Here is a 22668-nt window from a genome sequence, read left to right on the forward strand (position 1 = left end):
ATGAATCCAAATAAATACTAATAAAATAATATTTACAAATAAAATACAAAAAATATGAAAAAATGATAATACAAATAGATGAATACAAAATAAAAAATTGTATTAGTAATACTAATAAAAACAAATAATGATACAAATAATAATAAAGCTGGGAGAACTAAAATCCCCCCCCCCCCAAAAAAAAAACTAGAGAAAGACTTTTTGAACAATCTTTGAACAAAGTAAATTATCTGAACTAAATTACAATTCAATTATGATTACAACAGCAATATTTTGTTTAGATTATGATTACAGTCATAATTACATTATAATTGTAATTAATTATCAATTAGGTGAGTATAATTATAATTTGAGCCCAACCATGAATGAAGGCTTTTATTTCTCCTGGATTTTTGTTAGATTTCTTTAAAAGAAAGAAAAAAAAAGAACTATTTCCCACTGACGTCCTCACATGGCTGCGTTTCCCTCCCGTCGGATCAAATGGGATTATGGGAGTGTGGTGAAATAATAATCTGCTGGCTAGCGTGACGGTAATGAGAACATAAATCATGTCTACATGTTATTCCACACGGGCTAGCTCGGTAAATGTTACACACTATGCTAACAAAATCTAGAGTTTACAAACAGAGCAGGAATGAAATTAGAGGAGAGAAAAGTGTCAGAGACGGAGCTGATGTGATTCTCATCCTACGCTCAAATAAAACACGGCCTTGTTTCAACCAGAGGTGACGAAGAACCAAGAACCAATACTTCCTTACTGTACTTAAGTACTTTTTCTGGTATCTGTACTTTACTTGAGTATTTATTTTTTGGCACCTTTTAACTTTTACTCCTTACTATTTTAAACAAATGTGTGTACTTTCTACTGCTTACATTTTAAAATGAGCTTGTAGCTTTTATGACCTTCTAAGATGACATCACAACGTAAAAAGACTCAAACCAACAACCTCTTCTGCTGCTTGTGAAAAGCACGACTCACTGGAGAACATGATTCTATTGAGGATAAATTAAATATTTACAGTCGGTAGTTTGAGCTTGTTTCTGTTCTGCAGGTCCCTTAGTTTTATAGTTAATATTTTCAATCTTTTAAAAATGTTAAACTCAAAGCTACTCTGGGTTTAAAGGTCCAGTCCGCAACTCTCAGATCCCTTCCTTGCCCCTCCCTCCCAGCTGCTCTCTTGCCCTGCCTCCAAATTTTCCAAAGTTCCTCCCTCAGAGGAGCTAACAAGCTAACGTTAGCCTGATAGCAACATCACAGTAATATAACATGCTCTGTTAAAAGCATGTTACTGCAGCGCTTCTCTCTCAATGTGCACACACCTCAGCAGCAACAACAACACAGTGTCACTTACAGCAGCCATACTGAGCCTGCTACACACACATGAACAACACATGCACTACAGAGTTCTAGTGTAACAATTACAAATCAAACATAATGTAAATCAAGCAGCAGTAATTACCTTTCAAGCAGAAAAGTCACCAATTCCATCTACTACTCCTCCAGACCATACACTGTAAAAATGACGGCGCTCGAACTCCGGGAAAGGGGCGGGGCCTGTGAGCAACAGCTGTCAGACAGTCCATCAAACACAATCCTGGCTCTGATTGGTTCTTTTTACTCGGTCGCGGTGCATTCTGGCAATCTGCCAAAGGCTGCAGGAGCAGCAGGGGGCGGGGCTCAATGAGCCTGTTTTTTTCACACAAACTACTAAATTGATGTAAAGCTGTCCATACATAGTGACAGCTTTAGCAAATAAGACAAAAAGTCACTTTTATAAGAGTTGCAGACTGCACCTTTAATTAAGCATTTGCACTTTTTTTACTGACAAATTGCATTTATTTTATTTACACATTTTGATGAGTGTTAATTCTTCAGGTGTTCAAAGGCAACAGATTTCACTTGTTTTTTAAAAAAATATTAGATATGGAATTTGCTTGTTTTAAAACCCTGTTTTATTATTGAAGGGACATTTGTTTTACTTTTTACTTAAAATCTCTTTAGCCCCAATGGACCCACCGACGGGGGCAGCTTCTCTCTCCATAACACCCACGGGTCAAAATGTTGTAAAAAATGAATGAAATCACACATTCTATACCTCTCTGTAATCCTAAGAAACTATAGAAGCTAAACCTGTAGTCTATACACAGATCTCTATAACTAGAGTCTACGTGAAACTACAGGCTGATCTGAATCCACTGATATACAGGTCAGATATGTTACGTACCAAACAATGACACAAAATCACAAAATACACAGTGGACAAAGTCAGTAATGATGACAAATGGTGTCTTACCTTTGTTGGTTCTGATCAAAAGTTGCTCCAATGTGTATAAAACTCCATATTTTGATAAATCAAAATGATGTTGTTAGATCGATACCACCATTACAAATATCTGAGCATTTCTCAGCTGAAAAATCCATCCAATGAGCACTTAACTTCAATAATTTTACTTTTACCAGAGTCATTTTTTACTGAGGACTTAAATTTTCCACCTCTGGTTTCATCCAATCACAGTCTTTGTTTTTGTTCCCGTGCTCAGTAACTCATACATTAGATTAGCTCTGACACATTATGGGGCGTGGATCACTTCTAAATTCATCGAACGCGTAAACGAACGCGTACCCTGCACCTGCACGTCTGATCTACATTTCCCATAGACATAGAATGATTAGACGAGCACAATGCACGTCTACATGTGTGTTTATAGATGTGTTAACGTGTTACACATCTTTAATGTACATACACATTAAAGCGTCTGCACACCTACACCACACCTGGATGTACACCTAAATATATTAGTAAGTTATATTATAACATAAATATATCAGTCACACGTAGACACAGGTGTGGTGTGTGTGAAGCTATAGTGATCATGTGACCTTCACTATGTAGCACCGTCTACGTGACATGTAAACACTTGCACATCTAATAGAAGTGTTTACATGTCACGTAGATGGTGCTACATAGTGAAGGTCACATTATCACTATAGCTTCACTCACACCTGTCACTACACATACAGTAACTACTGACATTAGGTAAGTTTAGTGAAAGTTAGACACGTACACGTGTGTTAGACTGGTGTGTATGAGTTTAGAATGGAATCATCCTCATACGCACGCACGCACGCACACACGCGCACACGCGCACACGCGCACACGCACACACGCACACACGCACACACGCACACACGCACACACGCACACACGCACACACGCACACACACACACACACACACACACACACACACACACACCTGTCCAACAGCTGCATCATGTCCTCGTACTTGTGGATGACTCTGACTCCTTCAGCAGACTCCAAACACCTTCACAAACACGAGAGTCACAGTGTGCAGTCAGCCAGTGATGAACAGGTGAAGTGTGGAGACTCACAGCTGATGGAGGTGATGGAGGTGCTGGAGGTGATGGAGGTTGGAGAAGGGCCTCTGGATACGCTGTTGTAGATCCTGGGCCCACTGCAGACCTCCTGCTACTGGAGGCATGTTCTTATAGACTGGATGTGATCCTGAGGAGGTCACAGTGTTACAGAGCAACGTATTGTTTGATTCATAAATTAATAGTTGAATGAAACGTTGATATTAGGGTTGCACAATTAATCAAATTTATGATTAAATTAACCTGATCGTCGGCAATATTTACATTTAAAATATGAACTCTATAATAGTGTATTTATTCAGTCAGCCTTTGGAACACTTTAAATTATTTGGTTTTATTTTATTTTATCATTATAATTACAGCCTAATTTTGCACTGTAAACATATTGTTTGATTAAAAGTAGTGTAATAAAAACAGAATTTTCCATAATATGATAAATAATTGTGATAATATTCGTGATTACAACATTAATTAAAATAATCGTATTTATCATTATGGCCATAATCGTGCAGCCCTAGTTGATACATCTTCACATTATTATAAAATAACAGCTTTCAACTTCATGTGTATTTTCTGGTTTCTTCAAAATAATCTGATGGCTTTTATTTTGAAGCCTGAAGCTGTTTCCTCTGACCAATGACAGAGCTTTACCTGATACCTGAGGATGTCCTACATGTACACCGTACGGCAGATATTTAATGTTTAAAAGTGACGAGTCACTGCAGTGTGAGCGTCTGAGGTTCTAAGTGGGTGGTTTGCTGACCCTGAGAAGGACAGTTGATCTATTCAGGGTCTGTGAGTAAGAACAGAAGCTTTAGAACATGTGACAGTCTTTACAGTTTATCCTCCACTGATTAGAACATCTATGTTGTTCTGGTTTACCCACAGAGGATAAACAGTGTTGTGACCACAGAGGGTTTGGTAGTAGACAATGAAGTAGAGAAGAAGAGCTCTGCTAAAGGACCTTTACTCTCCCTTAAACAGTGTGCTGACGCACTCTGGTGACTGAAGTTAGAGAGTAAATTACAGATGGTTGAAGACACAAACCCTGAGGATAGAAGGACTTTTGGGTGGAAGCAACTACGAGACACTTTAACACACAGGTATGGACTGGGATTGAACCCCCAACCTCAGGTTTAGAAGACGACCTCGCTGAGATCAGAGATAAAATGTTTGATTAAAGTTAATCATAGTTAAAGATGAATTCTCTTTATGCTTCACAGCCACTAAACCAATAACTGACAATGACTTTAATTCATTTTTACATGTTTACGCAGGATTCATAAGATCACTATTACTAATGAATGACAGGTTGAATCCTTTAAAAGTGTGATTAAGGCTTTTATTTAATCAACTGTGGAGTAGTTTAAGATGTTATTTTAGCTTTAATGTGATGCAGCTTCCTGTTAAAGGTTTAATGACTTCTACACCTGTAGTGAACTTTATTTACCACAATGTGTTCATTTATGTCTTACACACATAAAAGATCAACAAAGACACCTACAAATGTATATGCATCAGACATGGGGGGCCAGGGGCCACATGTGGCTCTTGGTCTAATTTTGTGTGGCCTCCAAAGAAAATGCACAAAATAATTGAAAAAAAAAAAAAACACAAAATGACTGAAAAACCACAAAAAAAAATGAAAGAAAAAAACGTAAAAATGACAAAGATAATACACAAAATTACTCGAAAAACAAAATGATAAAAAAACACACAAAATGACTAAAAATTAACACAAAGGACAATGAAAATACACAAATGTACTCCTAAATAAACAGAAAAATACTTAAAGAAATAAAAGGCTCATAAAAATCAATCACTTTGTTCTGTCCAGTATTAAAGCTCTGATTGGTCATTATTCTAAATGCATGTTGATAATGTGGCCCCTGGATCAGACAACACATGTTTGTGGCCCCGCTGTGATTAAAGTTGTTCATGTCTGATGTCTATGAAGCAGCAATGCAGTAACCTTTGATTTCTGATGCAGAACTGTGAACAAATGATTATATCTGACCTGTGTTCATGTGCTGCTGGTAGAGGAGTTTACAACAGTCCAGCTCACAGTCAAACATGGACAGAAGCAGCGGGAATCTGTCCTGGACATCACTAGCCACCAGGGGGCGCTGCAGCAGGCTGCCAAACATGTTTATGACCTGTACATGGAGAACAGAACAGGTGTGTGTGTGTGTGTGTGTGTGTGTGTGTGTGTGTGTGTGTGTAGACTAACCTTAAAAGCGTGCTCTAATCCAGGGGCTTCATTGAAGCCCTGGTAGAACACTGTTCCTAGTCGTTGGTCTATCTCTTCCACCTTCATGTTGAACTCTTTCAAATCTTCTTCAAACTCCTGTAAAACAGATGAGTCAGCAAAGATCAGAGACATGTTTGACTCAGCACATTCCTGTAGACGTCAGACTGAATCCCTCCAAAAAGAGTTTAACACTGACTTAAAATCGAGGGCTGCAGGATTATGGCCATAATCATAATAGTATTAGTCATCATGTCAGGAAAAACATCTGTATTTATTTAATACAACAAACAATATACGAACAGTTTAAAGTGCAAAACAAAAGCTTTAAACAAGAAAAATGATAAATACGATAAATGTAAAATGTGCTATAGGCTAACAATATAAATAGACTGTGTAACAATAATTACAGCGTATAAAGAAAAGTTAACAACATTAGGTTTAAACCCACAGGTTTTGAACAGATACTCCAGTGTCCGCTGGATGAATTCATAGACAATTAGTTACTAATCAATTCACTCATGGACCGCCCTCCCCTCCCCCCCCCCCCCTCACAAAACCCTCAAACTCTCCAGTTTTATCGGCTGTCGCTGACTTTCACGTTAACAGTGTTATCACGTATACTTGTTGCTGAGATTCATACAGGTTGCGTCTTCCCCGACTGCGACACACACAGAACAACACACGCCCCCAGCTGACGTGACCTACATACAGTATGTGTCTGAACTTTAGTTAAAGGTAGGGTAGGTGATTTTAAAAAGCTAGCATGATTTTGAATGTAGCCTCCCTGATGGCTCCACCTTTACCCCCATCCCCCCTCCCCCCTGTGCTCCGTCTCACTCACATGCATGCTCACAGCTGTTGCAGAAGAGGAGCTCAGCTCATCACTTATGTTGTGTAGAAACGTTGTCGTCTCATTCAGCAGTAAGTAAACAATAAACTTTATCATTATATATGTTAAAAACGTGAGAACATAAGATCTTAATTTCTGTCAGGACATTAAAACAACTTCAACCAAAATCTTAAAAAGTGTATCTGGAGAAAATTACCTACCCTAGCTTTAAAACTGAACGAATCTATTTAAGCAATATCACAGAAATGGTGCTGTTGTGAAATATCAGCACTTTGTTTATTTAATACAGTAATTCAGCTCCACCAACTACAATAGTTCCACAGTTAAAGGTATTTAGATCAGCTGTACAGCGGAGTGATATGATCTGTAACAAGTCCTGGGGCTGTTGCTCTATATCAGCACTCTGGGAAAGTCTGTCGTCCAATCAAAGTAGGGAGGAATTTAAAGAAATTTAAATGTTACACATTTTCAACTTTAAGTGAATCGCGTCACTTGATGTTCCATCATTTCCACTGATTTAGAACATGATCTGTTTGCCAGAGTCGCTGAAGTCACACCTTTACACTCTAGACAGCTAATGAACAGAGGATGCTGCTGATGACATCACTAGGGGTGCACCCAAAGGAAAACTCTAGATCAAAACTGGAAACCCAAAATGAGAAAACCAAGGTTGAAAACCGTCCCATTGTGTGTGTACTAATTTCAGTAAAATCAAAGCAATGCAATTGTATAAATTAATATTAATGCTTCAAAAAATAAATCAATTTCACATATATTAAAACAATATACATTATAACATTTTTAAAATGAAATGTTTAACTTGGCCCCATAAACTATTTATTAACCTGCAGGGCAGAACACACACATTAAATAAGAATTAGAACCAAGCTACACAAACTGGTGAAGGGTCTCACTATGAGGGAAGGGGCGGAGCCTATGTGAACACCACGTGCCCGTCAGTGACCAGGGACCCTTGTCAAGTCGTACTCATGACCCTGAAAATGTTTAGTTCAAGGTACAAAGAGAGAAACTTTGTTATTGGGTTGGATTATTATTATTATTCTTTCTTTCTTTCCTGGTGTCAGAACCAACTCACCTACTTTTCACGCACTGAACCATTATGTAGAATCTCAAAAATTCAAACAAAATTCAATTGTGTGCTTCTCTAATTTCTGGCTATTTACAATTTTAAAAATGCAAAACTCTGATGCACCTGCGCCCCCTAGTGCGGCAAAAATGCACTGCGAAATAGGAATTGTCAAAAAAATTAATTCATCGTAGAATCATGAAAATTGACACAGAAGTAGAACATGACAAGACAAGTAAAAAATATTAACAGACCACGCCAAAAAAAATACACAGGAAGTCCAGAATCATGAATTGAAAATTATAAATCACGTATTTTAACACATTTCACCTAAAACGTTTCACTGACGGGTTCAAAATCACTGGAGATCATCTAGAGATGTGGGACATCTAAAGTGATCCATGGATTTTTGAAAACTTTTACATGTGAATAAATTGTTAAACTCTCGGCCCTAAACCAGCTCAATGCGGAAAAATGGACATTGGCGCGTTAGCGCCCCCTACAGAGTGAAGAGAATTTAATATGGGGGGAAAAATAAAGACATTTTTACTTCTGTGTGTCAGAATAAAAGCTGTGGTTGACTACATTCTGACACCACATTCAGACTTAAATACATTAGTGGAATTTAAAGTTTTCACTTCTTTGACTTTAATGGAACAAAACAGGTGATTGAGCTGATAGATGATAAAAGTATGGAATCAGAACATTATCATAATGAATGAACTCTTACAGGGTTTTTCACTAATGCACATGTTTTGTTTCACAGTTGTATTTCAGATTCACAAATACACACCATCTGTTTCACAAATATATATTTTATGCAAACTTGTAATATAAATTCTGAAATGCACACGCTCTACTTCACTAATATTATTTTGAGGCACATTTGTAAAATAAATACACAGATAATGCAAATTGCTGAATGTGCATTTATAAACTGCTTATGTTCTGTGAAACATCTGTGTATTTGTGAGAGAAATGTGTGTGTGGTGAATTATGAGAATGTCCTGACTTTATAAACGTCACCATTGGTTGATAAAAGTGATTGACAGATTCATCAGCCAATCAGGTGTGTTTGCTTTCAGCCAATCATATGGCTTCTTACATTTTCTCCACACTATTGTTTGAACACTGCGTATGCACACACATATCAGTAGCTCTGCTATTGGTTTAAAAGTGTGGAGAAAATGTAAGAAGCCATATGATTGAACATAAGATTTACGTATTTCTTCAGTTTTGATCATTTCCAGTCATCTCCCTCCTGATGTGGAACCAACACTGATCCGTTTATTTTCACTTCATGTTCTAATCAACATCTGTTCTTTTTATTATTCAGTTGTTTTGTGAGTTGCTGGTAATAGTTAGTATAGTTATAATTTCTACCCCCTGTAGTGCCATCACGTACTGTACGTGTACCCCCATTTGAGAAACACTGGTGTAGAGAGTCTGTGTGTAGCTGTAGCATTCACGCGACACAGAAACGTACGTGTGTGTGTGTGTGTGTGTGTGTGTGTGTGTGTGTGTGTGTGTGTGTGTGTGTGTGTGTGTGTGTGTGTGTGAGAGAGAGATAGGGGAGACAACTGGCTAATCACTTCCCTTATCATAAACAGTGCTGTTTTTACAGTATAATGGATCAACTGACTGAGTTACTAATAGAGACTTATTCATGAATATAACTGCTTTCATTTAGCCCCGGTACGTTGAGGAAGCCTATTAAACGTCTCACTGAAGTGGGAGGGAGGAGCTGCTGCCTCGGGGGTGCGGAGTGTTTACGACAGTGACGTAAGTGATGTTTAGGGGGAGTGGTAAGTGAAAGTTACTTTGTTCTGCTCTAACTTTATTGACACAGCCACTAGCTGCGTTTCCTGACAGATTTGTGCTGATATTTCTAAATTCAGGTGTTTCCATCATCAGTTTTTATTGAGATATTTACATTTTGCACATTTCCAAGAGTAATGGAAACACAGCTACTGACATGCTCACACTATTGTTCTTCTTTCTCTTTACAGATAAAAATAAATGAAATGGTATTAAACCCACCCAGCTTTGTACAGCCTGTTGCAGCTGATTATCAGCTGTTATAAACAGGTGTAATTTTGTTTCTCTCTCATTTTCTGCAATAATCAACATACTTGTCCCACTTTCTAATGCTTTCTGTCTGAATATGAGCCACTGATATTATTTTATGGTGTGAACTTCATTGGAAATGCTCCCACGCTCTAGAACAGCCTGATCCACTCTAGACTACATTTGCATGTTCTAACGAGGCTGAACGCAGCGTACGCTCTGATTAAACCAATCCTCCAACATTTTAACCACTCTACGATTCATCAGTGTGAGCTAGACATGCAACAATTCTCTATCATATATTTAACTGTTCAATACTGACTTGTAAACAACGTTTTTTACAATTTGGCATATAGGCTCCACCCACTGTCTGTCTCTTTAAATTGGTGCCGCCTGTGTGTCCGTTTATGCCTGTGAGTCAACACGCAGGGAAGGAAGCCCTGTCATGTGAGTTATTAAGCCAATCACAACTCGCTAAAGTTTTGCTACACTGACAACAAAGGTATTTACTTTTAGCATGGCTAGCATGGTTAGCATGGTTAGCATGGTTAGCAGCTCAGTCTTTAAAGTCAGCAGTATGGAAACATCTAGCTTTTATAGTCTAGTCTAATGGCAATGAAGAGAAAACAGTGAATAAAAATGAGCGTCTGTAAACATTGTTTACATTACAGATGTTTACAGTGGTTGGAGACGTGGCTTCATGGATCCGCATTACAAAATAAATAGCCAGTTTAAGTTTATTACAGGTTTATTTATGGAACGTAATGAATTTTTAACCCTGAACAGCTCCCCAGGGATGGGTTAAACTGCAGAGGACAAATTTCAATATATATGTGTAACAACATATATACATGACAAATAATGGCTTAAAACCCAGTTTAATTTAATTTAATTTAGTTCAGCATTTGTCCTTTGGAAATGTTGTTTATTTTATATGTATTTTATTAGGTTTTCTTTATTTTCTATCATATAATACACCATACACAGGAATGTGTATGATTTTTGTTTTGCTTCAAAGTAAAATAAAACAGTTTAAAGTCATCCATTGCTTTCCTTTAAACTTTTCTTTAAACACTGGAAACATTTTAACGTCATGGACCATTTGAACCAAACCGTCAAACCATCAAATAAAAGGAATCATCATCATCATCATCATGTGTAAGTTGCGTCTATCACCTTGTTGTCTACGTCCAGGCAGTCGTAGGTTTTCTCGGTCAATAATTTGTACGTATCTATAAATTCTTGATGAAGCTGTTGAATCTGGAGGCTGAGGGCGTGGCCTCGGACACCTCCCATCTCCAACTTCTCAAGCCTCAGCAGGTCCACAGCTGTCAACAGGACGTCCTGTGGAGGAGCAGCAGGAGGAGGAAACAGTAAGTTCTAGTAACACTGTAGAAGACAGAGTGCCTTCATTCTCACCTTAATCCTTTGGACTCTTTGGACAAATCGGTCGAAACCAGAGAAAATGAGGAGAGGAGAAAAGTCCCAAGGACGAACTTCACTCCCGTTCTTCTGGTAGCGTTTCAGGTTGGTACTGCAGTCCTCATAGGTGCTCCTGAAGAGCTGCAGGACCTCCAAGGCTGTGAGAACCTTCTGGAGACTCTCAGGAACCTCTCGTCTAAGGACTTCTTCTGGGGATAGGAACGCCTTCGCCTATACGGAACAAAAGCTGCAAATGATCATCTGTGATAGAACTGATGCTAAATTACGTCTGCCTGTGGGTTTAAGTGGGAACTAAAGAGTGGAATACTGAGGGGAGTTTCACATTCTCTGTGAAGCCATTTCAGCAGCAGAGGGCGCTAGAGGAGTGGCTGCCCTAATTAGTATAAAGGGAAGCTGTAATGAACATCAGGTGTGGCGCTGGAGAACAAACGCTTTTTACCGTGCTAACGACACCGTGCAAAATGGGAACATTTCATAACCTCCAATAGCTGCAGCACTCTGGTTTTTAGTCATCTCATCATCTGCAATAAATGGATTGATATATCTGACTGGACTTCATCGCCTTTGGTACTTTATTTTTACAATAACATCCACTCTTCACAGCCAACAACAACAGCGCCACTGCATGAAGTAAAAACCCTCTCTCAAATGTTGGACAGTGACTCTGAAGCTAAGGCTGGTCACCACCTGGCAGTCAAGCCCATGCGTCCCGGAAGCAGGGGAGCGTGTGGGGCGACGAGCTCGTGGTGAAACACGGGGAACAGACTGAGTCTTACTGAGGCCATGGAGCGAAGTGACAGAGGTGTGCTTAATACAGCAGAATCACCAGGACAGACTGGGTCTTTCATGGTATGTTGTCGTAAATAAGCAGCCTGTCACTACTGCTGAGTCACTGCTAACAGCAGCTCATTAGCCTGATATGTTTAGCATTGTGTAGCTGAGAAAAATGCTGTGAATTAATTTTTCCACATTTTTTTATAAGCATTTTCAACAGCAGAATGTACACCTGGAATATGCACATCTTACTTTACATTACTGTGTTAAGGCTGAAAAATTACTGTTTTATTTTTGGAGCAGCTGTTTTGTGCTTAATATGAACATAATTTATGGTTGTTTTATAGCAGTTGATCAACAGTGGATTATTATATTATTACAGCACTAATATGAAGCTGTTTGGACACAAATGACCCAAAATAAATTATACATTCTTTAATTCAAAGTAACCCAAAAGTTACTTTTTCCAGTAGCGCATTACTTTTTGGTGTAAGTAATCAAAATAGTAACTGAGTTACTTTGTTAATGAAGTAACTAGTAACGGTAACTAGTTACTTTTTGTCAGTAACTAGCACAACACTGAACAAAGCTGTGGATGTTCTCCTTTCAAACAGTCAATCCTGTAGATCTATGAACCCATTGTTTTTGCAGCAGAAAACATTACAAAGGAATCACTTGTTGAAGATGTTCAGAGCAGACAGAGAAGCTTCACATTTCACCAAATCAACAAATAACAAGGACTTTTATGGAGTTCATGAACTTTCTAAAGTAAATAAGCCTGTTTCCCAAAGTGTGAGACAATATGATTTTACTATTTCTTCATCTAATCTCTGCATCCTTTGTTGTTTAGTGACTGCATATTATACCAAGGTTTATTCTCTTTATTACTTGTAAATATGTTTACAGTGAGTATTGCCTGAGGTTGTAATAATGTAGCTGTGTTTGTTTGGTCTCTAGAGCTGTGAATCTAGCCTGTGTAGTGGCAGCATTTTAGCATTACTATCTACTTTATATATATATATATATATACATACATACACTGTGTATATATATATATATATATATATACACTGTGTATATAGTTGCTTAGCATCCAACAGTGATGGACGAGGTTGGATTCAAACCAGTGACCATCTGGTTACAAGACTCTGGTGACAGAAAAAAGGCTGAGACGTCCACACCATAAATATGAATACCAATATATTCATTGATTATGAATCCTAACACGGTGATCAATAGATGACAAACTAATTAGATGATAGATAATATTTATGCGTGTATTTTACAGTTGATTTAAGACATGGGTCAAACTGATCTGTTAGCATTAGACATGCTAACAGAACGCTAACACAAGAGGAATGTTACGTTTAATAAGGTTTATTTATTAAAGGATCAGTAATTCAGAATAATTGGAATTGACTTTTAGGGGGAAAATAATAGTTTAATTTAATTGTAATCAGTAAAAATGCTGGTCATCGTCACCATAAGTGAGTTGTAATTGAACATGGATAAATAAAGACGTAATAGTAATTAAAAAATGTAATTGACCCCCACCCAGACTACAGGTACCCTTTAAGTTATCACTTTAATAAGCATCCTTAATCTCTGGTGTGTGGCATTAATAACAATGATTTTAAACATATAAATGGATGTTATATGTATATATATGTTATATACTGTATATATGATCAGCTGTGTGTACCTGCTGTATGAGGAGGTTACAGGTCTCCTTCAGCAGGACGATGAGGCGTGGAGGGGTGCTGTAGTATCTGGAGTGAGCCCACACCAGGCACACAGTGTGCATCAAAGGGACCACCTGACCTCTGACCTCATCAAACTCCACCCTCTCCATGTCTTCAAAGCAGCGCTGCAGAGGCCTCAGGTAGGTGCACACGTCCTTGGCCTCCTCCAGAGCTGAGGAGAGGAAGAACATCATCATCATCATCACCTCTGTCATGCTGGATAGTGCTGAGTCATCACCTGTAAGGACATCCTGCTTCATGTTGAGAAACGCTGGGGAGTAGCTGCTCTCTACCGCCTCCAGCAGGTCATACATGTTCACCACGGTGGACGATGTCAGCTGGGCGTAGATGTTCTCCAAGTCTGAACATCTACAAAGCGCTCAGTGTCACCATGATTTCAGGATTAGAAGTCCATAGATGTTTTCATGTACATGATGATACTGTTGCACATGAAATACTAGCTACCACCACTGTGCTGTTCTACAAAAACACTAACTTTTCAATTTGGAGAATATGTTAACCTCTTCAGCTCCAGCCTCGTCTCTGAAAATCACATCCCAAAACAAATAACATTTTTCTAACTTCTACATGACCTACATGGCTAACTTTTGTTCAGATTGAAGTAGGACCCTTAGTGGTTACAGATGATGTGACATTTTGGAAATATGGGATACTGAGTGACAATAAATCATGTTTTAAATTTAGAAATCTTTTGTCCACCCAAAAATAATCTAGAGATTTACATCAAATATATGAAGTCAATTCTCATTAACGAAGGCTATAAAAGTAGAAATAATTGAACTAATGTATGAACATCAACTGCAGCAAGTTTGGTGATAATAATAAATATTAGGCCAAATATACATGTTTTTGTATAAAAAGTTCAGGCTGAAGCCCACTTTACCACAACTGTGCCAAAGTTTTCCACACGTTTGTAAACAAGTGTGTAACTGTAAAATGTCAGTCAAAATGATTCCAATCATTGATAGTGTTATGTGTGACCACTAGGTGTTGTACAGTAATTTGCCTTAAAATAAATTTCATTTCATTTTCATTCAGGTTTCTGCTATGCCATGCGTAATGCTTTTTGGTTTCACTTTTTGATGCTGTTACGCATAGTTCTTGTTCAGCAAGGCTTTGACCAATCAGAATGTTTGACACTGTGTTGTAAAGCTCAGAGCCTGTAGAAATTGGTGATATCAAACACTATGGGAGTGGCTTTAGCCATGGCCAATCACAGCTGGGTAAAGGAGGGACCGGACATTTTACACACGCGCAGTAGGGATGTAACGATTAATCGTAAGGCAGTTAAAAATCGATTCATAGGTATCACGGTTGATATTGATTTTCTGAAAATTGAATCGCAGTACTTTTTTTAACCAGCAGAGGGCGCTATCCACAAGTGTAGGCGGCGGGCGGAGTCTGCTAATACTTTCTTTCTGGCCGCCTTCTACTTTTAAACATGCTCATAAATGATTCTTTACCCCTTAAGCACCGAAAGAATATCTGTAATATTACTTGAATATCTGTAAAAGTCACATTTTTCTATTAGCTCTGTCTGCTAGCATAGCTTCTCTTCTTCACTGCAAGATATCTGCATGCCAACCGACCACTGTGTTACCAGCGCCCTCTGCTGGTCCAAACAAATATGGCATAAATCAGTGTAATCACGTTTTTTTTTTATTTTTTAAAGTCCAATTGTTAAGGCACAAAATACATTTTCAGTTGCACTTTTAAAAGAAAAAGAACTATTTTGCAGTTTTGCATTGTTTATTATAGAACCAGAATTTAAATTAATAGGCTTCATTTTCATTTCTATTATTCTTTTGACAATGAAAAATAAAAGGAAAATAGTACAGTATTTTCTAGTTTTTTTCCCAAAAAAAAAATTTGTCTACAGTACCATTTTGTAAAATAAATCGTGAGAGAATCGTATCGTGAACCCAGTATCGTGAATCGAATCGTATCGGGAGTTGAGTGAATCGTTACATCCCTAATGCGCACTATGCGCTCATTGGACGTATTTCTCGAGAAATTCCTGAATGTATGTAATAGTGGTATCTGTCTGATAACACGATTTGGATTTATGAAAATATGGAGTTTTATGCACATTGGAGCAACTTTTGATCAGAAACAACAAAGGTAAGACACCATTTGTCATCATTACTGACTTTTTCAGGTTTTCAACGTTTTCCTCTTTGAACATAAAGACCTGGTGTGTGTGCTGTGGTATTTGGTTCTGAATGTGGGTTAGCTACAGTTTTAGCTTCTATAGTTTCTTAGGACTACAGAGAGGTATATACTGTAATGTGTGATATAATTCATTCTTTATAATATTTAGACCTGTGAGAGTCACAGAAGCTGGAGCTGCCCCCACCGGTGGGTCCGTTGGGGCTGAAATGTTTTTAATGTATGTAAATCTGTGTCTTTTCCTCTCCCACACTTAATCAATGTGTAAATATTAGAAATGTGACTCAGCGTAACACATGGGGTGCAGTTAGAGGAGACCCCACAATCCCAACGAGAAAGAGTGCATTTGGCCAGTCGACCATTACTAGACTGTATTAGCTGTAAATATTAGGGACATGGAGTCCCACATGTCATTTATTTAAAACCCAGCTCAGAAAATGGCTTTTGAGTAATTATAACTGCAATCAGGAGTTCTTATTTTCTACTTACATTTAAAATATGCATTGAACTATTTAATAGAACTAAATTATACATTCTTAGGAAGGTCCTTTCTTGATGAACATGAGCTGAAATCACTCTGACTTCAGCTCTACAATAAACCTGTAATACAACAGCACCGCCTGGTGGTCATTAACTGTAAGTACACAGATTTAGAATCGTTTCTAAATGATTTATCTACGACAGACATGGGAAAAATCAGCAGCTCTCGGTTGAATTTTATGCAACATTACAATAAAAAACACAAAAGGACAATATAATTACACAATAACTCACAACACACAAAATAAGTAACAAAAAAAACTCATGACAACTACAAAAAAACATGGGGCTTGTTGTTTCCTGTGTTAATTATTATAAATACTGACTGAATGTTGATCATGTGAGCCTCAGATCAGACAAACACATTTGTGATTAAAGTTGCAGTAAGAGCTCCATGGAAATGTATTAATATATTAACAATAAACAATGAAACTGTTCATTATGACGGTGTATTAGGGCCACATTAAAATTAAAACTAATCTGAGCACTATGAGATTAAAGTCGTACTATTTTGAGAGTAAAATCATAATTTTATGAGAATAAAACCATGTCTTAATGAACTGGTAATGTTACAGTGCTCAGAATTCCCAGTGTAAGTGAACCCAACTAACAATGATATCCCTGAAGTCGACCACTTCCTGCCACTTCCTCCTCCACAATAAAAGTCTATTAGCTCTAAATCAGTCTGGTCCTAACAAACACAAATATGTATAAAGTCCTTAAAGTGATAACAGTGGTGATGATAGTATTTCACCATGTGTGAAACATAAAGACTAATATAATCTCACTAAATGATCCACATGAAGCATCATGTTTGGATTTAGATTTTATTCTCAGAATATTACCAATTTATTCTAGAAATATTATTACTTTATTCTTGAAATGTTATGACTTTATTCTCATACAATTACGACTTTATTCTAGAAATATTATGACTTTAATCTTGAAAAATTACGACTTTAATCTTGAAATATTACGAATTTAATCTTGAAATATTATAAATGTATTCTCATAAAATAACTTAATTCTCAAAATTTTACGAATTTAATCTTGAAAAATTACAACTTTAATCTAAAGAAACAATGACTTTAATCTTGAAATATTATGATTTTAATCTTGAAATATTATGATTTTAATCTTGAAATATTACGATGTTATTCTCAAAAAATTATGACTTTATTCTCAAAATATAAAGACCCCGGTTCTAAGAGTAATATGAGTGAGATGTCTCACTATGGGATGTGACCTCTGTCTGCATTCCTCAGAAGCATTTACTTCAATCCTGATTGGCCGGTGAAGCACGTCCGTCCACTAGGGGGGGACCCACCTCCTATAAAAGGAGGACACAGACAGACTCTTCTCCTCATTCGAGCAAGAAGGGTAGTCTGGTGAGACATCTCACTCATATTACTCTTAGAACGGCAGTTATATACATAACCTTAAGTTCTATTTCATAATATTTTGTCAGATGTCTCACTATGGGATATGGAAACTCCCGTAGTGCAGACGTGCTTATCGAGCGGTACCAGCATCCAGGGCAGAAGTCTGATCACATGAAAACAATAAAAACACCCGTGCTATGCACGGGGCGGAAACGTCCAGCATGTAAAATCGGACAAACGTGAGGGGCGAGGTCTGAACAGACACTCCCCTAAACAAAGCCCAGGAGTCGAGTGTGCACACAGACTCGTAGGCGGCTGCAGACCTTGACATGAGTAAGCCAAAGCAATAGCCTCCACCACCCAGTGTGAAAGGCGTTGCTTAGTAACAGGCTTCCCCTTGCTGGGATTGGCCCAGGAGATGAACAGCTGATCGCTCCTCCTGAGGCTCCTTGTCATGTCCATATAAGTGTGGATCGCACAAACTAGACATAACACATTCGGCCACTGCTCACCCTGAGAGGCAGAAAAGGCCAAAAGGTTGATGGGAGAACACGAGCCCACAACCTTCGGCACAAAAGCCGGGTTGGGTCTCAGGATGATCCACGCATCACCTGGGAAAAGCTGAGCGCACAACGGATGAACCGACAGCACATGGTTGTCACTGACCCTCTTGGCCAAAGCCAGAGCCAGTAACAAGACAGCCTTTAGAGAGCCGAACTTCAGGACCACCTTCTCCCGTGGTTCGAAAGGGGGACGTTTAAGTCCCTCCAAAACCACCGGCAGATCCCACGGTGGCACCAGTGGTCTGGACACTGGGAGGAGCCTACGTGCTCCCTTCATAATCCGGCGGATCAGCGGGTGCTGACTGGCCGACTTTTCCCCAAAGCCAACGTGACAGGCAGCGATCGCCGCCAAATACACTTTCACAGTGGAAAAGACTTTGTTTTTGTCAATCAGGTCCTGCAGAAATACAAAATCACTCCCACCAGGGACTGAAAAGGGATGTGGTCCCTCTGGAGGCACCACCCCTCAAATATCCTCCACCTAGAGCCATAAAGAGACCTAGTGGAGGGGGCTCGAGTACTCTGTATGGTGGAGATCACACTCTGTGATAATCCCACGCCTGACAGATTGAGCCACTCAGGGGCCAAGACCACAGCGCCAGACGATCTGGACACGGGTGGAAAACTGTGCCCCTCCCCTGGACAGCAGCTCCCTGCTCCCCACTCCTCGACCTGTTGTGGTCCAGAGCAGGCACTAGTCCTGCCAGCGTCCAGCGACTGGAATAAAGAAAATTTGCCTGCGGACAGTTAAGCTGGCAAAAAAAAAACATGAGATAGCTGAGAGGAGAAGAGGTGTTTGAATGGTGCACGTCTGTCCGCATCCTCCTTTTATAGGAGGTGGGTCTCCCCCAAGCGGATGGACGCGCTTCACCGGCCAATCAGGATTGGCAGATTGAAATAAATGCCTCTGAGGAATGTAGACAGAGGTTGAATCCCATAGTGAGACATCTCACAAAATTGTGAAATAGAAATAGCTCTGGTGTTAAACGTAGCTCTAAAGTTGTCTTCCTGCTCTAACACTCCTGAATGAAATGATCTATGTGCGTTTATCTGTGCAGAGATTAAACAGGAAGTAGCAGACACAGCTGAGGCACCACAGAGATGATTATTGAACAGTGTGTGGCTGTAAGTGAAGCTGACCTGTTGGTCCAGAACAGCAGCTCTGAGTGAGGCGTGGGATGTTTTCCTTCTAGAAAAGCCTCTGAAGAGTCTTTCCTCAGGACGGCACAGATCTGATGGCTCCACTCAATAACTGCTGACTCCATGGAGTGGACGATGCTCTGCTCCACCACCTCCTCCCTGAGGTCATGCATTAATCACAGTCGGGGTCAATTATAATTGTAATTGAATAATTGATAATTCATTACAATTATGACAATTATAAATGTAACTATACTTGAAAAAAATATGTCGCTGTTGTAAACATATTGAATTTTAATTAATTTGTCATTTTAATTACCTTTAAAATTATATAAAACATTTTCATTCAAAATTTAATTAAATGCTGAAATGGTGAATTATGAGTCACACGTACAAATTTTACAGCTGATTTAAAACATGGGTCAAACTGAGCCATTAGCATTAGAGATGCTAACAGAAAGCTAACACAAGAGGAAGGTTACGTTATTTATTAAAGGCTCAGTAACTGTAATCAAACTTTAGTAATTGAGAATGTAATTGTATTTGACTTTCAGGGGGAAAATTATATTGTAACTTAAAAAAACTGCTGGTCACATAATTGTAATCGTGTTGTAATTGAACATGGATAATTGAAAATGTAATAGAAATGTAATTGACCCCAAACCCTGGTATTGATAGAACATTTGAAAGTTAGGAAGACCACATGGTGTGTGTGTGTGTGTGTGTGTGTGTGTGTGTGTGTGTGTGTGTGTGTGTGTGTGTCTGTGTCTGTATGGGGGGTGGATCCATTCTAAATTAATGCGCACCAGTCCGATGAACGCGTAAACGAACGCGTACCCTGCAAGTTTGATCTACATTTTCTATAGACTTAGAATGGTTAGACGAGCACAATGCACAAGTCACATCTGCATGTGTGTATACAAACGTGTTAACATGTCTGCACGCCTACACCACACCTGGATGTACACCTAACAAACATAAATATATCAGTCACACGTAGACACAGGTGTGGTGTGTGTGAAGCTATAGTGATCATGTGACCTTCACTATGTAGCACCGTCTACGTGACATGTAAACACTTGGAAAATATATTAGGTGTGCAGGTATGCAAGTGTGTGTGTGTGTATATAACAGATCACCATTTAGTCTGGTTACAGTCTGTGTCACTACATCCGTCCATAGAGTGGTAGTGACTGTAGTGTTACGCTCTGAGTCAGATCATTGCTGTGATTGGACAGGATACAACACACACACACACACACACACACACACACACACACACACACACTTACTGACGTGTACATGCCTGGACATCTAATATAAGTGTTTACATGTCACGTGGATGGTGCTACATAGTGATGGTCACATGATCACTATAGCTTCACTCACACCTGTCACTACATCTAACTACTGACATTAGGTACGTTTAGTGAAAGTTAGACACGTACACGTGTGTTAGACTGGTGTGTATGAGTTTAGAATGGATCCACCCCCCATAGTGTGTGTGTGCCTGTGCATGTGTGTGCGTGTGTAGGTGTGTGTGTGCAGTCATGTGACCTGTGTCCAGTCTGCTCCAGGTTCTCTGCTCCTACAGGCAGAGGCAGTAATGTCCTCCCTTGGACACGCCCACACACCACAAACACTGTGGTCTTCAGGGCGTAGACGTGGCGTTTGACGTCCTGTGAAACCACCTGTGGCCACTGAGAGTGGTTAGAGCTGTTGGTGAGCAGCGGGACGACCACCTGGAGAAAGAAAGCACAGTTACTAATGTAACCATAGTAACCATGATCTAGATCAGTGGTTCATGAACATTGAAGAACAGTCATGTGGAGACAGGACCATCTATAAGGGGGAATAAAGGAGAGATTTTTGGGGTCCATCCATAAAGTCAGTAAAATGATGGTCTATTGTTCTATGAATCTGTGATAACCACATTTATTTATTCATCTGAATAATATCCACTGTTATCCAGGAACGTTTATTATTATTATTATAATCATCTTAAAGATGGAAATCATGGTTTTAATCACTAATAAAATTGATTCAGGTGAAAAGAGGTTAAAAGTGACAATAATGGGTCAATATATGTGACATTTGGTGTAAAAGTGGTAGAAAGTGTTTAAAAGTGCTGAACATGTCTGGAAAGTGGAAAAAATGTGTAGAAAAGTCATTAAAATGTGATGTAGAAGTGTCCGAAATGAGAGAAATGTAGCAAAAACACATTAAAAGGAGCAAAAATATGGCAATAAAAAGAGATGAAAATGTTAAAATTAGAGGTCGACTGATATATGGACTTTTCTTCAATATTGGCTATCGGCCAAATTTTTTTTAATTTATTTATTTCGGTTTTTTTTTTTGTTTAGCACTTCAGAGTAGCCATTATAGGGAAAAAAACATCCATTCGGACGCATGAATATACAACAAAGAAAGTAATAATAATAATAATAGCATGTGAGCGGTAGAAGCTAATAGGCTCACAAATAAAAAGCTGATATAATAAGATAAGGATATAATATAATAATGCCTGATCAAATATCCTATTATATCATTAATAGGATTAGGATATTTGTTTTACTTGGTTGTGTATGGGTATATTTAAAGTTCAATAATTGTTAAGAGTTCTATTAGTGTATTTAATTTATACATTTATATCATATGAGTGTTTCAATTGCCTCCAAAATCAGATATCAGCTGATTATTCTTTTAATCGCTATGTGCATTGGCCTTTGAAAATCCTGTATCGGTCTCTAGTTACAGTTTTTATGGATATCTTCCACACTAAAATTAATAGTCGTACACTATTAGTAAAACCTTACACTGAAGAAGTAAAACATCAGCCCATATTTGTACATCTATAAACACATTGTTAACCACACACTTGTTGCTAAACTCTACACAGTGATTTGTAAAACATTAAACACACTTAACATACATTACACACATAAATCTATCATGAAGTCACTTCCTTAAATACCAAAGCACTGACTGTCACATGACCACACCGTCCACCAATTGGTTCAACACAGTCATCAGGTGTGAAAACACTGGTTTGTTTAATTGTAGACACACTAATCAGGTGTGTAAGCCCTATAAAAAGCAGCAGGTGAGTTCATCGTCTTCAAACACAATGGAAAGAGTCAGAGAAAGAGTAAGACGAGGAGGAGGACGAGGAGAAAGAGGAGGACCAGGAGGAGAAAGAGGAATCAACAGAGGAAGAGAAGGAGGCCATGCTGGAGGTAGAGGA

General features: G+C 38.6%; 1 protein-coding gene across 1 annotated transcript in view; it reads right to left on the reverse strand.

The window, feature by feature from the left end:
- Nucleotides 1-22668, reverse strand: part of dnah9 (dynein, axonemal, heavy chain 9) — a 294000-nt gene that overhangs the window by 265847 nt on the left and 5485 nt on the right. Inside the window, 10 exon segments of the mRNA XM_028475526.1 lie at nucleotides 3257-3325; nucleotides 3393-3525; nucleotides 5413-5551; nucleotides 5626-5742; nucleotides 10827-10994; nucleotides 11070-11303; nucleotides 13570-13781; nucleotides 13848-13978; nucleotides 19425-19583; nucleotides 20982-21166. Coding sequence (XP_028331327.1) covers nucleotides 3257-3325; nucleotides 3393-3525; nucleotides 5413-5551; nucleotides 5626-5742; nucleotides 10827-10994; nucleotides 11070-11303; nucleotides 13570-13781; nucleotides 13848-13978; nucleotides 19425-19583; nucleotides 20982-21166 — 1547 coding nt within the window.

The sequence above is a fragment of the Gouania willdenowi genome, chromosome 19 (assembly GCF_900634775.1).
Source record: "Gouania willdenowi chromosome 19, fGouWil2.1, whole genome shotgun sequence".
NCBI classification, from domain to species: domain Eukaryota; kingdom Metazoa; phylum Chordata; class Actinopteri; order Blenniiformes; family Gobiesocidae; genus Gouania; species Gouania willdenowi.